This window comes from Humulus lupulus, chromosome 9 (genome assembly GCF_963169125.1).
Source record: "Humulus lupulus chromosome 9, drHumLupu1.1, whole genome shotgun sequence".
In the NCBI taxonomy this organism is placed as follows: domain Eukaryota; kingdom Viridiplantae; phylum Streptophyta; class Magnoliopsida; order Rosales; family Cannabaceae; genus Humulus; species Humulus lupulus.
The window spans coordinates 132,806,495-132,824,011 of record NC_084801.1 but is presented as its reverse complement, the minus strand read 5'-3'; the positions used below and the strand labels follow the sequence as shown (position 1 = coordinate 132,824,011).

General features: G+C 38.8%; 1 protein-coding gene across 1 annotated transcript; it reads left to right on the top strand.

The window, feature by feature from the left end:
- The first annotated feature begins 352 nt into the window (after nucleotides 1-352).
- LOC133802535 (dol-P-Man:Man(6)GlcNAc(2)-PP-Dol alpha-1,2-mannosyltransferase) lies at nucleotides 353-10,289 on the top strand. The gene is made up of 10 exons (XM_062240861.1): nucleotides 353-791; nucleotides 1,544-1,631; nucleotides 1,786-1,945; nucleotides 2,111-2,328; nucleotides 2,455-2,750; nucleotides 8,586-8,700; nucleotides 8,817-8,955; nucleotides 9,266-9,462; nucleotides 9,578-9,667; nucleotides 9,745-10,289. The coding sequence occupies exons 1-10, from the start codon at nucleotides 502-504 to the stop codon at nucleotides 9,880-9,882; spliced, it is 1,731 nt and encodes a 576-aa protein (XP_062096845.1). The 5' UTR covers nucleotides 353-501; the 3' UTR covers nucleotides 9,883-10,289.
- Nucleotides 10,290-17,517: the final 7,228 nt, after the last annotated feature.

Genomic DNA, 17,517 nt, shown 5'->3' with positions numbered 1-17,517 from the left:
TTTTCCAAGAAGCGTGCGAGTGAGGACAAAGCACGCTGGAAAGACTCGTGTTGGTTTGTAGGGCTAGTCGTCATCTTTAAGGTACCGTTTAAATCCCCAATTAAGACAATCAGGTCTTCAGAAGAGAGGACCTTCTTCCATGTTCTTAGAGAATTCTTCTATTGAAACTTTTACCCCCGTCCTTCCAACAAATCCTGATCCCCCCGAGAATGAATTCATCATTTAAGCTAAATTAGAAAAAAAAAAAAAAAAAGAAAAAGAAAAAGAAAAAAAAAGACAAAAAGCGCAAAAGCTAAGGGCAAAAATGTTTTTAAGTACAAATATGCCACTTATTTTGCAGTTAGGGAATTTTCCCATTTATAGTATTTCTTTCTGACAAAAAGTGTTGGATCCATTTGAATTTTGTTGCACTTTACTTCGAAACAAAGGAAATAACCCATTTTTCGCAACTGGACTGCAGAGTTCGTTGCCGCCATAGCCACTGCAGAGTTGAGCTTCATCATGGCTCTGTCCACAAGGCAAAGGCGACCTCTGCTGTCCGATCCATCGGCTTCATCATCATCATCTTCTCCGTCGTCTTCGTACTCCAAGGATCGTAAGCCTGGGAAATCGGAACTGAAAGAAGAAGTCGATAAGGGGTTGAGTTGGGCTCTGCCCTTGTTCGCTCTCGGAATGTTAAGGTACATGAGCGCCACATCGAACATCATACACGACTGTGATGAGGTCTTTAACTATTGGGAGCCTCTTCATTACCTTCTCTACAAATTTGGGTTTCAAACTTGGGAGTACAGGTATGTACCTAAACCTACCCTTTTGCCTATAATTTGTTTTTGGATTAGATTTTGATTCATTCGTACTGTTGAAAGCTGTACTGGTCAATGGTGGATTTATTAGAATGATGTTGGGCAAAGGCGAAATTTGTGATGAAATTGCTAGTGGTTTGTGTTTGGTTGCTGGGAAAAGAGAAGAACATGATCTGGTATTTGGGTTTTTTCTGTTGAGTAATAATAGATAGTGGGAATAAGCTGAGTAATTGGGTATTGGAAATTTGAGGCTCAATGCTTAAACTCTTAAGCCAATTTGGGTTTAAAACCTTGTTTTTGAATTTGAGTTTGTGTTTGTATTGCTCAAATGTGTGGCATTTTATGAAGCCATCATAATATATTGAATGCCATGTCATTTGCACCATATTTTTCCAGAAGTTTATATTTCTTTTGGCGGGGGAACCAGAGGAATGATTTATGGTTATGGCAACAACAGATGTTCTGTTTGTCCTTATTTTAGTTTAAAACGTTTTGATTTTTCAGAACCTAATATGTCCTAGATATTTTCACGGCACTTCCTTTGTCTATTGATTTTTTCATCCTATTTTTGTTCTTGTGCAATATTTCAATGGCTTGTTCTTAACCGTCTAATTTCTTTCTATATTCCAACTTAGAAATTTAAGTTGCTTTTAGAAATTGGAAATTTAATAGAGTTGTACTTTAGATAATAAGCTCTGACTGATTTATGGTGGAACATTAACAAATCGCAATTTCATCAGTTCTCAGTTTGCTCTTCGGTCATATTTGTATATTCTCTTTCATGAGTTGGTTGGCCGACCTGCTTCTTGGCTGTTTAGTGAGGAAAAGGTAAGATTCTTTATGCCTTATCAAGTGTAGTTTTTAGTTATTTACTGGAATTTTGTGTCAATTTTTTCCATTTATTATGTAGGTAAGATTCTTTATGCCTTATTAAGTGTAGATTTTATTTCGTTTTTACTTCAACAAATATTTCTCATTGTAGGTAAGGGTATTCTATGCTGTCAGAATCTTTCTTGGTGTCGTCTCTGTTATCACAGACACTGTTCTAGTGGTAGCCCTATCAAGGAAGTATGGAAAGCGTCTTGCTTCTTACACACTTGCGATGCTGTGCTTAGCCAGTGGTTGTTTCTTTGCTAGCACTAGTGAGTTATTCTTTTTCATTTGTTTTATTTCAGAGTTTTCTGCATCATTTTTTTCCCGATTTTCTGTAGTGTTTTTTTTAGATATGCTTAGAAAGAAAAAAAAAGTTATGGGTTGCTTTATTCTTGGATTTATCTTATGTTCACTGCCTTGACATTTTTTTCCAGGTTTCTTGCCTAGTTCATTTTCTATGTATGCCATCTCTCTGTCATCGGGTTTGTTTCTTCTTGATAAACCTGCCAAGGCAGTAGCAGTTGCAGCTATTGGTGTTATCCTAGGTTGGCCATTCTCAATTTTAGCTTTTCTACCAGTGACAGTCTTCTCTTTGACCAGAACATTCAAACAAGTGTTTCTTGCTGGAGCTATCACCTCTGTTGCACTTCTTGTAAGTCTTATTGCTAATTCATTTAATTAATTTCCTTGCTGGCATATGAAGCCATATGATTAGGATAAGTTTATATTGTTTCATGTTATGTTATTGATGTTTATGTCATGTGTGGAATCATTCCAGGCGTTATCACTTCTTGTTGACCACATCTACTATGGAAAATGGACGTCTTCTGTGTTAAATTTGATGCTCTACAATGTTGCCGGAGGTGGTGAAAGCCATTTGTATGGAACCGAAGGGCCACTTTATTATCTGAGAAATGGATTTAACAACTTTAACCTCTGCTTTGTTCTTGCATTGCTGTTTTTGGTTGTATTTCCCATTGTAAAGAAGAAGTACACCCCTGACTTGCTAATTGTGGTCTCTCCATTATATATCTGGTTGGCATTCATGTCTTTGCAGCCACACAAAGAAGAAAGGTTAGATAATAATTACAATTGAATTGCTAGTTATATTCTGTTTTGTGTAGTATCTATCCCTTTCTTTTACATGTAATCATTTATGGCGGCCTTCCTGTTAGCCACAAGTGGGACAAATGGCTCTGGCTGCATGATAGATACACCATATATAAAAAGGACACTAATGGCTTTATAGATTTATGATATTCTGCAGATCAAAACTAGGACATAGATTCAATGTTTTTTTTTGTTGATAATATTTAGGTATTGATGTCTGAATGGGTTGGTTATTGAGTGGTAAAAGAGCAACATTGTGTCTTTGTGAACACTAGCTTGTTTCAGATCTATTATTTAGTGTGGTTTCTAACCTTGATATCTGGCTGGTGTTGGCATTGCTGAAAAACCAGCCTAGGTCATTGATAGGCCTCCACTAACCTACGTGTATGCTAGGAAGAATAGGACAGGTTACGGTAAGGCAGCAGTAGGGGAATAAAAACTGGTTATGATGTAAGTTGTTATTTGGGTTGGGTTTGTATGTGGCTGTGGTCCACATTAGTCTAGTGAGTACTAGTATAAAGTTTGTATGGTGGGTCTCTTGTGGGGTTGCCCAGTACTTTGTGTAAGGTTGTAACCTTTTGTGGGAGAGAACAGGGCTCTCGAACTCCCTGGATATTCAGTACCAGCTCAATTTCCTCATTTCTATCTTCTTACTACTACTGTACTTGTTGTTTATACTAATTTGACCAAGAAATTCCTATCAAATTGGTACTAGAGCCATTGATCTAAGATGGGGCCCAAGAAAGATTCACAGATGGAGGTTTGGGACGAGAAATTGGAGGCCGTTCAAGTAGGGATTCATCGGGAATTGACGGAGATGCAAGACAGATTCCAGCAACTTCCGAAGGAGATGGAGGAGCTGAGATCTTCCATGGATAAGAAGATGGAATTCTTAGTCTCTCATATCACCCATTTGATGCAAGCTTCGGGGAAGACAACGACAAACACAGTGGCTGGAAGTGCCGATCGACAGCGAAAGGCGGAGGAAGGGGAGAACTCAGCTATTCCGACAGTTGGGCATTCGGGGGTACAATCGACACCCCTCGCACCACCAGGATTCAGACCTCCCTTCAATCCTCAACCACCGCCGATTCAGGTGGAGTCGTATCACACGACTCACAATCATGGTCAGGACTATCGACCCCCCCGAATGGAGATACCATTGTTTGCGGGTGACAACGTTGATGGTTGGGTTTATAAGATAGAGAGATACTTCCTCCTGACCCGAATGAGTGAAGCCATGATGTTGGAGACAGCCATTGTTGGGCTCGACGGAAATGCATTGACCTGGTTTCAGTGGGAAAACCAGAGGAGGCAGATTACTTCATGGGCTACACTGAAGAAGTTGTTGATTCTCCGATTCCAAGCGGTACTAGTTGGATCAATTTCGGAGGAGGTGATGTCGATATCTCAGACCACCACTGTCAAAGAGTATCGGGTAAGATGGGAGGTGCTGGCTTTGCGCATACCAGATGACCCGAAGCATATCCTTGAGGGTAGCTTCGTGAGGGCTTGAAGGATGATATCAAGACAGCCCTACACATTCTGCAACCCATGGGCCTGGCCCAAATTATGGAGACACCCCAAAGGGTGGAGGAAGGGCATCATTTACATTGAATGGGCCAGGGAACTTGGGCCTCAAACCCTAAACCAAATTTGAGTCCGATTACACCTTATCGGTCACTCAGTCCTTTTTTCGCAAAATCATTCGGGGCTCCCTCTTCTCAGGTGTCGACTAAAGCGGCCAGCCCCAACTTTGGTACAGTAAACGTGAACAGACCTACTCAATGCCACCGCATGACTGAGGCAGAATATTAGGAAAAGAAAGCACGTGGTGTTTGTTTCAAATGCGACAAGAAGTTTCATCGCGGGCATGAGTGCGAGAAGAAGTTTTTACAGGTCATTATGCTGATGGACGACGAAGAACAGATCTCACCGGAGGAGTCTCCCCCTCTAACACTAGACTCAGGAGAAATGGTGGCAAGTGAGGAGACACTAGCAACCTTGTCTCTAAACTCGTTGGTGGGAATTTCATTGGTGAGTACGATGAAGCTTGCTGGGTTTATTGGAGCAGCCAGTCACGGTACTTATCGACAATGGAGTGACGCATAATTTCACCTCGTTGAAACTTGTCTCTGCCATAGGACTTCCAATTGGAGTTCTCTTGGGAATAGAGGGGAAAGTCAGAACAAAGGGAATTTGTGCTCAAGTTGAGTTAAATTTGGGTGCAATGAGAGAGGTCACTGATTTCTTACCCTTGGAATTAGGTGGAGCAGATGTAATTTTGGGTATCAAATGGTTGGAAACACTAGACAATATGCAAGTGAACTAAAGGACTCTGGTGATGAAGTTTGAGCGCGAAGGTGTTTGGGTGACTTTGCAAGGAGACCCAAGCTTGTGCAAATCACCAATTTCTTTAAAGGCTATGCTACTCAGTGGAGAAGGAAGGGCACGGTTTTTGGGTACAGTTAGGATCCATGGCAGTAGCACCAGAGGAGGTTCTCCCTACCGTTCCACTGCCGGTATCGTCCTTGCTTCAGCGTTTTGAGTCGGCATTTGCTATGCCCGTCGGCCTACCACCAAAACGGAATAGGGAGCATTCGATCACCTTGAAGGAAGGAGTGGGACCTATTTCAGCGAGACCCTACCAATATGCCCAGGTACAAAAAGATGAAATCGAGAGGCTAGTGAGGGAAACGATGCAAGCTGGAATCATACAGTCGAGCACGAGCCCTTTTTCAAGCCCAGTTTTGCTCGTTAAAAAAAAAGACGGGAGTTGGAGGTTTTATGTGGACTATAGAACCCTAAATCAGGAGACGGTGGCTGACAAATTCCCAATATCAGTGATTGATGAGCTGTTGGATGAATTACATGTAGCTAAAATTTTTTCCAAACTTGATTTGAAGTTGGGGTATCACCAAATAAGAGTGGCGGCCAAGGATGTGGAGAAGACGACTTTTTGCACACATGAAGGACATTATGAGTGGCTAGTCATGCCGTTTGGGCTTACTAATGCGCCCGCAACTTTCCAAGGCGAAATGAATGAGGTTTTTTGAGATCTTTTGCGCAAGTATGTGTTAGTTTTCTTTTATGATATTTTGGTATACAACCCATCGATGGAGGAGCACGTAGAACACTTGGAAGTGGTACTAGACAGACTTAAACAACACAGCCTCTATGCTAATCAGAAAAAGTGCTTATTTGCTCAAGAGAAGGTAGAGTACCTTGGTCACATAATTTGAGCTTCGGGAGTTTCAGCTGATCCAAGTAAAATTGAGGCTATGAGCAAGTGGCTGGTACCCAAGAGCATTAAAGAACTCAGAGGTTTTTTGGGACTCACGGGCTATTATCGCATATTTGTTCAAGGCTATGGACAAATAGCGCGGCCATTGATTGATCAGTTGAGAAAGGATGCATTTGGATGGAATCAAGAGGCTCGAGAAGCTTTCGACCAAATCAAGGCGGCAATGTGCGCGGTTTCGATTTTGGCATTACTTGATTTTTCAATGCCTTTTGTGGTGGAGGCTGACGCTTCAGGATCGGGGTTGGGGGCTGTGTTGCTACAAAATCAGCGCCCCATCGCATATTTTAGCCAAGTTTTGTCGGCCCGAGCTCGTGCGAAGTTGGTGTATGAAAGAGAATTGATGGCGATTGTGCTAGCCATTCAAAAATGGCGTCCATATCTCTTGGGGCGCAAGTTCATCGTCCAAACGGACCAACGCAGCCTTAAGTACTTGTTAGAGCAACGGTTAGTAGCAACGGAGCACCAAAAATGGCTTTAAAAAATTCTGGGGTATGATTTCGCTATTCAGTTCAAACCCGATCTCAAAAACAAGGCTACCGACGCATTATCTAGAATTTATCAAGAAGTTTCACTGGCTGCTATTTCTGTTCCAAATGTGTTATCCATACCAGACCTTCAAGCACATATTGTGTTAGATCCTACCCTTTCTAAAGTGGTTCAAGAGCTGAGTTTGGGAAAGGAATGTGAGGGATACTTGCTGGTGCAAGGCTGCCTCAAGTTCAAAGGACGGTTAGTACTGCCTTCGACCTCTCCCTTCATTCCATTACTATTACAAGAGTATCACAGCAGTACTATGGGGGGACATTCAGGGGTGTTTTAGACATTTCAAAGGCTGGTATCGGACTTGTATTGGTCCGGGATGCAGAAGGACGTTCAGAATTTCGTGGCAGAATGTGCAATATGTCAACAAAACAAATACTTGGCTCAATCTCCAACTGGGTTATTATAGCCCCTACCTATACCAGAGCAAGTGTGGGAAGACTTCTCAATAGATTTCATTGAGGGGCTGCCAATGTCGAATGGGTTCGATTCCACTTTCATGGTGGTGGACCGTTTGAGTAAGTACGGGCATTTTATCCCTCTTCGCCATTCTTTTTCAGCCGTCACAGTAGCAACGGTTTTTGCTCGCGAAGTAGTTAAACTCCATGGACTGCCACGTTCAATCGTTTATAAAATATTCCTTAGTAATTTTTTGAAGGAATTATTTTGTTTGCAAGACGCTACACTAAAACAGAGCACTGCTTATCATCCACAATCCGATGGGCAAACGGAGGCGGTGAACTGTTGCTTGGAGACTTACCTATGGTGTTTTGTTAGTAACAAACCCAAACAGTGGGTGAAATGGCTTTCGTGGGCTGAATATTGGTACAACACTTGCTACCATTCAACAATGGGGATGACGCCGTTTCGGGCAGTGTATCATCATGATCCCCCTCCATTACTTCGCTTTGAACTAGCTAGCACCAATGTTTCATCGGTTGAGGAGCACCTTCGAGAAAGGGATGATATTCTGAGTTTGTTGAAACAAAATCTGATCCGAGCTCAGCAAAAAATGAAGGCTCAAGCAGATCGGAAGCGTCGGGATGTGCACTATGAGGTGGGTGATCTAGTCTATGTCAAGTTGCGCCCGTACCGTTAACGATTGGTGGCCAAACGTCACAATGAGAAGTTGTCTCGATTTTTTGGTCCATTTCCAGTGCTGGCTCGGGTTGGAGCAGCAGCATATCGCTTACAACTTCCGCCAGATGCTGCCATCCATCCGTTGTTCCATGTTTCGCTCTTGAGAGCTGCTCTTGGCCACCATCAGTTGGCATCTACTCTTCCTCCTGGTTTGACAGCCGAATTGGAATGGACCTTGGAACCCAAGAGTGTTCTTGCAGTGCGCCCAGGTACTCACAAAGTGGCTCCACAAGCTCTAATCAAGTGGGTTAATCTCCCGGAATTTGAAGCTACTCGGGAGGACTTTGCCCTCATTCAAGAGCAATTTCCTCACTTCCACCTTGAGGTCAAAGTTAGACTTCTGGACGGCGGTATTGATAGACCTCTATTGACCTACGTGAATGCTAGGAGGAAGAGGAGAAGGTTACGGTAAGGCAGCAGTAGGGGAATAAAAACTGGCTATGATGTAAGTTATTTGGGTTGGGTTTGTATGTGGCTGTGGTCCACAGTAGTCTAGTGAGTACTAGTATAAAGTCTGTATGGTGGGTCTCTTGTGGGGTCGTCCAGTACTTTGTGTAAGGTTGTAACTTTTTGTGGGAGAGAACAGGGCTCTCGAACTCCCTGGATATTCAGTACCAGCTCAATTTCCTCATTTCTATTTTCTTACTGCTACTGTACTTGCTGTTTATACTAATTTGACCAAGAAATTCCTATCAGTCATCTCCTAGCTTTGGTCATAATGTTCTTGCATTTTAGTCTCTTCGATGGTTCATTTGAAAATTTTATAAGCATCATTGAAATGTGGATAGAAATGACATTTATAATTGCTGTCACAGGTTCCTTTATCCTATATATCCGCTTATCTGTGTTGCTGCTTCAGCTGTCATTGAGAGCTTTCCTGATTTTTTCCGAGACAAATATGATCCCAATAGAAATTCTATACTGGTTATGGTGAGCTGATCTATAAATATATATATATATATATATTAATAGATATATATTTTTCAAGTTACACTTCTCTAAGCAAACATAGCTCGTGTTCTCATCCCTGTTGTTTGCACATGCAGATAGCCAAACTTCTTCGACCGGTGGTTCTTGGCCTCATTTTATGTGCCTCGCATGCCCGCACATTTTCTCTAATTAATGGCTATTCTGCTCCACTGGAGATTTACAAGCTTTTGGAGCACCATGAAGATGTTGGAACTGGTGATGACCAGCTTCTATGCTATTTTGAATTTGTGAACTTTTAAATGCTTGTTTGGCATGAAGTTTTTCACATATTAGAGGGTAGACTGCTCCCTTATTATGGCTGCTTGGTATTGGTAGAAAGTAGATTACAGGGGACAGGAGTTGAGAATTCATTTCAATATCATTTCTAAGGACAGAAGATTATGCCATCTAAATAACTTAGTTTAGAGACAACTTAGTTATGATTACTTTGTTTTATATGACTCTCAGATTGATGAGTAATTATTCTTTTGATGTGAACTTTGTAATTTGTATCTCATCTTTACAGGTGCTGTACTTTGTGTTGGAAGTGAATGGCATCGGTTCCCGTCATCATTTTTTGTTCCTGATTATATAGGAGAAGTTAGATGGATTAATGATGGCTTTAGAGGATTACTTCCATTCCCATACAATTCTACCCTTGGGGGAACTGCTGCAGCACCACCATATTTTAATAATAAGAACAAAGCATCAGATGAGCAATATGTAATTAATCACATTTTTTTTTCGACTACTTAATTTGATTACCCTACTCTGGCTATGCTTCCTATATCTAAAATTCCTGTTTCATTACAAACTGACCCTCCATTTATTGTTACAGCTCAAAAATCTTGATGCTTGTACTTTGCTCGTTGAGCTGCATCTCAGTCGACCATACCCTTATCGGGGAAGTGACATGTCAACATGGGAGGTAAAAAATCAATCATCTCTCCCTGATGCTTTTTCATGTCATATATTTAGTTACTAAAGTTCATCAACTGAATGCAGGTCATTGGCGCATTGCCTTACCTAGACAGGGAGCTCTCACCGCCTCTGCACCGATCTTTTTTCATCCCATACCTTTGGCAGAACAATAACATTTTCGGATTGTACAAACTGCTTAAAAGAGTATCCAAATCAGACTGAAATATTTAGCAATATTTAGTCTCTGGTTCTGACATTAACCAGATTTGAACAGCATGACTTGACAGTAGTCTTCACCGAAATATAATGTCTCCATTGCGATTTCACTCTTCAAAGAGTGAAAATGGAAGAGAAGAGAATGGCCCAGTTTGAAGTCAAGGAAGACTTTTTATTCGGTGGGATTATGTTGAATTATTTTGTCAATGTTGTAATCGAGTAGCTTAATTCATTGACATTTTGAATTGTTTTTCCTGATATTTCCTTCTAACATAATTTCCTTGGTTAAAAAAGATCTGAAATTTGTACTTTTCAAGGACATGTGATGATGATTTTGATCAGTCCAGCCTAGCAATGTAAGCATGGTTAGTCTGAAAAACCATAATTTTGAAGAATTAGATGTTTTTCACTCTTTCAGTCGGGTGCGTGTTCAAAGGGATGTCTGGAAAAATCGCTTTTTAACCTATATCTCTTCTATATAACAAATGTGTAAATAACAAAAGTTTTTGATTTTAACCGTTTGTTTTTGTTAACTTTAATAGAATATTATAAATATTTAGCGGAATATATCTTTAAAACTAGCGGAATATATCTTTAAAACTAATGTAAAAATAAATATTCATTAATTATATTAATATAAGTTTAAATATTATAAAATAATATTATTATTATAATAATATTTAATATAAAACTACATATATAATAATTATATTAATTTAAATTCAAAACGTTATAATATATTATTAGAGCACTCTCAATGGTGCTTTATTCTATCCTTTAAAGTAGCTTTCCAAAACACACTTTTCACTATTTTATTTCTAAGTTTTACATTATACCATACATCAGCTTCTCTATATATTTTTCTACATCATTTAAATATTATATCTTTAAACATATTTTATTACTTAAAGTAAAATAAAATAATTGAAAAAGTAAAAAGAAATAATAAATATATACTAAATGGAGAGAGAAAACTTATAAAGAAAAATAATAATATTAAAATATTATATAAAAGACATGTAAATGTTATGTAAATGTAGATATCGATTAATTGGAGTTTCTGCATAGCTATTATAAATATATGTATAAATGAGCTGATGGAATATGTTTTTATGAGTTTTAGCTAAATATTATAGAGAAAGTGTATTACAAAATATATCACCAAAACATACATTTTTATAATTTACCTCAAACTTTTACATTATACCATACATCTGCTTCTCTATTTTTTCTCTACATCATTTATATATTATATTTAAAAAAATATTTTATTCATTTTAAGAAATAAAATAATTAAATATAATAGTATCACACTTATATATACATATATATATACAAAAGTTTATAAAAAAAATAATAAAATATTTATAGCTTGATGAATAGTGTTTCACTACATATAGAAAAATACTATTCATTTAGGTAAAAAAAAAATTTACATCACCCATTGGAAGACTATTTAACAATTTTTTCTCTATATTATAAAGAATAAGATATTTTAGCTCATCTATTGTGAGTGCTCTTATTATAATAATATATAATACAAAATATTTAATAATTATATTAATATAAATTTAAATGTTACAAAATATTTAATGTAATGTTGATTATCAATTATTTATATAAGTGAAATATCATAGAGATTTTCACGTTATTCCTCTACCGATGTAAATTAAGATTAATTTATACGAATATTTTTTAAATTGTGTAAGTTGGTAAATTAGTTCCCATATTTGTTTTTGGCATCACTCCCAAAGTTATTGTTTTGATGCAAATAAGTCCCTATGACTAATGCCCTTGAATTCTTTTTACAACAAATATAATTTGGTCCCTATTTTTGTGTATATAGAAAAATTAGTCCACAATCTTATTATACTTAATATAGGATACTACTATGTTATACCATGTTTCCGAGAAAAAAAGATTTTGCTTGAGGAGTAAGCTCATAAACATTTCAATAAGCTTGGATTTAAATACTATTACCATTAATAATATTATCGTAACTGCGAAATACTAGTTCATCTCAGCTCGGAATAAGAGAATCGGCTTGGAGATCTAAATGACATTTTAGACCGGACAAGACATGTACCAGCTCGAAGAGTGCTAAGATTAGCTCGAAAGCACGTTTAAGAAGCTTTAGGAAGCAATAATCAAGTAAATCGTTCCTATTTTCAAGGGATTGGTTTAGATATTTTTATTGTTGACTGATTTATTTGTAATTCAAATTTAAATAAAGATATTTATGTAGCTTTCCCCTAAAATCGTGGGGGAAGAGTATCTGAAACCAGATCTATAAATATCTGGACTATAGTCATTTATTGGACACCAAAAAAACACTGAACGAAAACTTTGTGAAATTGTTTTTAGCTTTAACAGATCAGATCAATAAAAGTGTCTCGGGGACTAGGTTGATTTAACTACTAAACCACAGAAAATCCTTTGTGTTCATCTTTATGTTTATTTTAACAATCTTTTATGCTTAATTGCTCTTTTAATTTTGGTTGAGAAAAACTGCGTCAACAGTTTGGTGCTTTCATTGAGAGCATTAAGCGATTAAAAAAAACCTCTTGTAATGTCATGATGGACGCCCTGCTCGAAATTTTCCTAGATTTGGAAGTAGACACCCACTCCCAAGGATATCTGAAGAAACAACTCCATGGGCTGAAGAACATCCCAAATAGGCTGACAAATGACCCATGAATGATGAACGAACTCCAGATGAGGGGAATGCTTCCACGACGCCCCACGAGATCCCAGGCAGAGTTCGAGACTACCTCACCAGGAATATTACGATCCGATGAGGTATGTCCCCATGGTGGAGCTAGAAAATCAACAACTACGAGAATGGTTGGTTGAAGCAATGTGTTTGAACAAGGAAATGGCAAGAATGGCTGCCGAAGTTGCAACTATAGCGTCCAAAAACTCCTAATATGATTAAGTACTTTGATTAGCGTGCTAGGAGGACACGTGGGGTAATTATATGAATTATATGATTATGTGATTGAGTATGCATGGTTATGTGCATTAAATGTGTTTACATACCCTCTTTTGTTAGAAATGGGCATTTTTGTAAATTTGACTCGTTAGGGGTATGTTTGTAATTATTATGTGTTATGTGCTTAAGACCACATTAGTATGTGGATATATGTGATTTTCGGCATGAGTGGATCCTCTCGAGCAATTTTAGCGGAAAAGTCACAATGGGGATAAATACCCAGCTCGGGTCGAGCCTAGGGTTATTTTGGGAATTTCAAGAATTTGAGATAATTGGAAAAGTGAATTAAGTGGTAGAATAATTATGCTGAATGGTTTAATTGATAAATTTGGAGATTAATGGTGTAATTATGTTTTTAGGCAAATGACCAAAATGCCCTTGAAGTTAGCTTTGAGGTTAAGTAAAGGTAAATGTCAAAATGATCATTTGACCAATTATTAGACAATTGGCTAAATATCCTTTCATGTGAAGCTCTCTCTCTCTCTTGCTTTTCTAATTTTTTTTCTTTCAAACTTATCAAACACACAAGGATTTCTAAGCAACCAAGGCTAAGATCAAGCCTTGTCCTTGAGGTAATTGGAGGAAATTCAAGCTCTAATTGGAGTTGGCAGCTGCTAGGAGTCCATCTCACCATAGAGAATTCGAAATCACAGCAAGATGAGCTTCTTGCTCTAGTTTTTTTTTAGTTTCTCTTGTGTTTTAGGTGGTTTTGGGGATTTTAGTGTTAATTTAGAAAGTGATGGACTTAGGTTGTTTAGATGAGTTAAAAGAGTATGGAGATCTGTTTAGAAGTTTGATTAAAGCTTGAATTTGGAATGGAAGCATGAATTTGAGTTGGGATTTTTGGATTTGGGACAAAGTTTGAGTTTGGAACTCAAACTTTGCAAATTGTGATTTTATTGTGTTTGTGGCATGTTTGATGGTATCTCGATAATGTATATGGGTTGTACTATCTATATTGAGGTTTGATTTTGTGTAAAACTGTTGGGAAATTGAATTATAGGTATGAATTTGGGTCTGAAGTTCATAGGTTTGAAATTGGAGAAGAACACAAAAATCTGGGTTGCGATTTGAGGTCCCAGGGACCTAGCGCGACCGCGCTAGTGTCTCAGAAAACCAGAATTTTGGGCATTAGTGTGACCACGCTAGGGCTGGCGCGACCGTGGCAAGTGCCCCGAAACTTGGTTTTTCTAATTTTTAGAGATTAGGCTCGGGGTTTCGAGGTTCTGTTTTGGGGGCCCACTTCGGGGCTCAGGAGATGATTCCATTACTCTATTGAATGGAATTGGAGGTCATGAGAGCTAGGGTTTAGTTTTGAAACCTGTGATTTGGACTCAGTTCCTAATAAGCGTACCATTCATGTCATGATTAGGGTTTCCGGGGAGCTTGGGGAAAGAATCACACTCAAGTTCGCCCAGTCTTCAGCACAAGACTCGAGGTAAGAGACTTAGCATATGTACATAGAGTAGGGTATCGGCCTGGTTATGCTGATATCTGTGTTTGTTGCATCTGTTTGAATTATATCTACCTGTAGTTGATTGGCATGGGCCGTATTCGGCAATACATGCGGAATGTAGGCAGTGATGGCTCAAGACCACTATGAGGGTGCTGTAGCCACTCCCCCGACATGGACTGTAGATTTGGTGTTGGGAGACGCACCTCGCTTGGTTGGACCGCTCAGCAAGGCTGCTTGACACGATCGTGTAAATAGTTTATGTGTTTGAAATAAGCATGTTTATAATTTGTGAAATGTGTTAATGGTTTATGTGATTGAAATGCATGTATTTATAATTTGTGAAGCATGCTAATTTTTTTTTTAATATTAATATTATTATTATTATTATTATTATTATGCCTTGTGGGGTTTTCTTGCTGAGCCTTGGCTCATAGGTGCTCTATGGTGGAGGTAAGGGCAAGGGAAAATTAGACCAACCTTGCGTTGGAGGGCTTTGGAACGACGCTTACATGTTCAGCCTACTAGGTCGCCACAGTCAGGATATTTTGAGGGACGTATAGTGTAAAGCCATTTTGTCACATAGGTAGACTATTTTTGTAACTTTGGTTGCAATTATGTTTTGGTTTAATCTTTTTTGGGATCCCTTGTAAAAGTTTGCAATTTTAAATGAAAATTTTATAACTTTGACCAGAATTTTTACTACCTAAAACTTTATTTAATTTTAATTATAGTTTTGAGTCCAAATGATTCACTTAACGAGTTAAACACTATTTCAAACACACGGTGTAACGATCTCGGATTAGTAGGGAGTTACAACTTGGTATCAAAGCTGCGAAGGCCTTATGGTTCATGAAGATCGACTGAACATATACACTCGCTGCTAAAGACAAGCTCGACTCATGGTTTGCTTAATTGAGTATGATAGAGATGCTTATTAGAATTATTGTGTCATGTGAATGTTGTATTTGTTCGGTTTGGACCGTGGGACGGTTTCTAGATATGTTATCATTGCCTGATAAGCCGAGTCATTAATTGCAGACATACTTGGAAGCTATAACTCCTAGGCGGTCAATGAGACTAGCTGGCATTAACATGAGGCCGAAGATGATAGCCAAGGCCAGAACCCTCCACCTGCCCCTCAGAATTGGCAGCAGATGTTTGCAAATATGCAAGTAAGACTACATAGGCAAGAAGATGAGATCAGATGGTTGAGGCAACATGTTCTGCCAGGGAACGCTGCCCCGCTCGCGCCACCGTTAGTGGCACTAATTTTGGCTCAGCTAGGGGTTGAGAATAGATGGGAACTGTTGTATGAGAGGTTCCGACATTAACACCCTCCAACCTTTGAGGTTAGCCCAGATTCACTAAGAGCTGAACAGTGGATGGGCATGATCAGTTCCATCCTTGACTTCATGAGGGTGGCGGGCAACGACAGTGTAACGTCGTGGATAACCAAGATCGTTACACTGTGTGTTTGAAATAGTGCTTAACCTGCTAAGCAATTTGTTTGAACTTAAATGTGTAACTAAAGACTATGTCAAGGTCAAGTAATAAAAGATTTGGTCAATAAAATGGTTATTTTTCATTAAAATATTAAGTTTGTACATGGGATCCCAAAAATCAGTTTACAGACTTGTAAAAGATAAAAAGATACAATTTAGCCGTCCTAAGCGGCAAAACAGGGTTTAACTCTAGTTCCTCCCAAGCTATCCTGACTGTGGCGATCGAGTAGGTTCCATATGTACACACCGCACCTGATGCTCTCCAACTCATGGCTGGTCCAACTATCAACTCCCTTACCTGCACCACGTAGCACCCATGAGCCAAGGCCTAGTAAGAAAACTTAAAACAACATGCACAACCAGTAAATAGTATAAAAGTAGCAATATAATTCACCAGATTCAACTAACAATAGAATATATGCAACAATCTCAATAAAAGTACTCAACTTAATCAAACATATAAATCAATCTCATAAATCAATACAAATAGTTAAGCGCGAACCACGCTTCTGTTTATTGTATATTGTCCAAGCCCAGCGCCCTTAGGCCAAGTTCACTAGATTTATAGCCGACCCTAGCTCCCTTAGGCCGGGCTGCATTCCACACGCTTGCTATCGGCCCCCGGCACCCTTAGGCCGACCTGTAAACAAATATAATCACAGATGCACAATGCATAGCAAATAATCAATGGAAGCGTATACAAGCATGACCAATCAGATATTCTCAGCTACAGATATGTTCATATTCACAATATATTCATACACGGGTTTCTAACCCCATTAACAACTCGGGTGCAGTTTTCTTACCTCAGATTCCGAGCAGCAAGCGTATGATGTCCCCAAGCACGATCCTTAATTCCTGAACCCTTGCAGTAAAACCTAGTCACAATACGATAATGGATAACCATAAGATTCTAAATCATTTTAAAGCTTTGGAATCAAATACTAGCCATTGGGACCTCGATTTCTACTAAACCGGGTAGTAGATATCTGTTATCCAAAAAATTGGCATTGAAGACGTGGCAACTGATCCCTGGACACGTGGCTGACATCTGGAGGAACTCTGCTAGTGCATCGACCAGAAGACGTATTAGAAGCAGTAAGCAGCCCAGTCTTACCTGCGACCAGTCTGGTCGATGGTTCCGCATGTAATGTAACATTATTGTGAAGATTTTTGTAAATCCCGAATTTAACTCACACAATCTCCTGAGTATCCAATTATTCAGGAGAGAATATCTGTAATGATCTTATGTAATCCCCCTTGAGCCTATAAATAGAAAAAGAGAGCTCAAGGAAGGGACTTTTGGGCTTTGGAATTATTGAAGATTAGAGTAATTCTCCTTGGAATATTGTATTGTTCTTCAGAGGTTAGTGAAACTCATTGAACCCTTGTTCTTTGATCACTCCTTTGATTCCTATATCAATAACAGTCTAAGTGGACGTAGGTCATTACCAAATCCTGGGGCCGAACCACTATAAAATATCGTGTTCTTATTACTTTTTGTCATTTGATTCTTCTTAACATATTCATTCACATCAAGCATATTCCGACTCCGTGTCAGTTGACCAAAATCTGGGTCAACATTCTGGTGCTTTCATTGAGAGCTTGATTTATCATTGTTGAGAAAATCAATGGTGAAAACTGGAAGGAAAGCTGGACAGGCGGCCGCTGCTGCGCCATCAAACCCACCT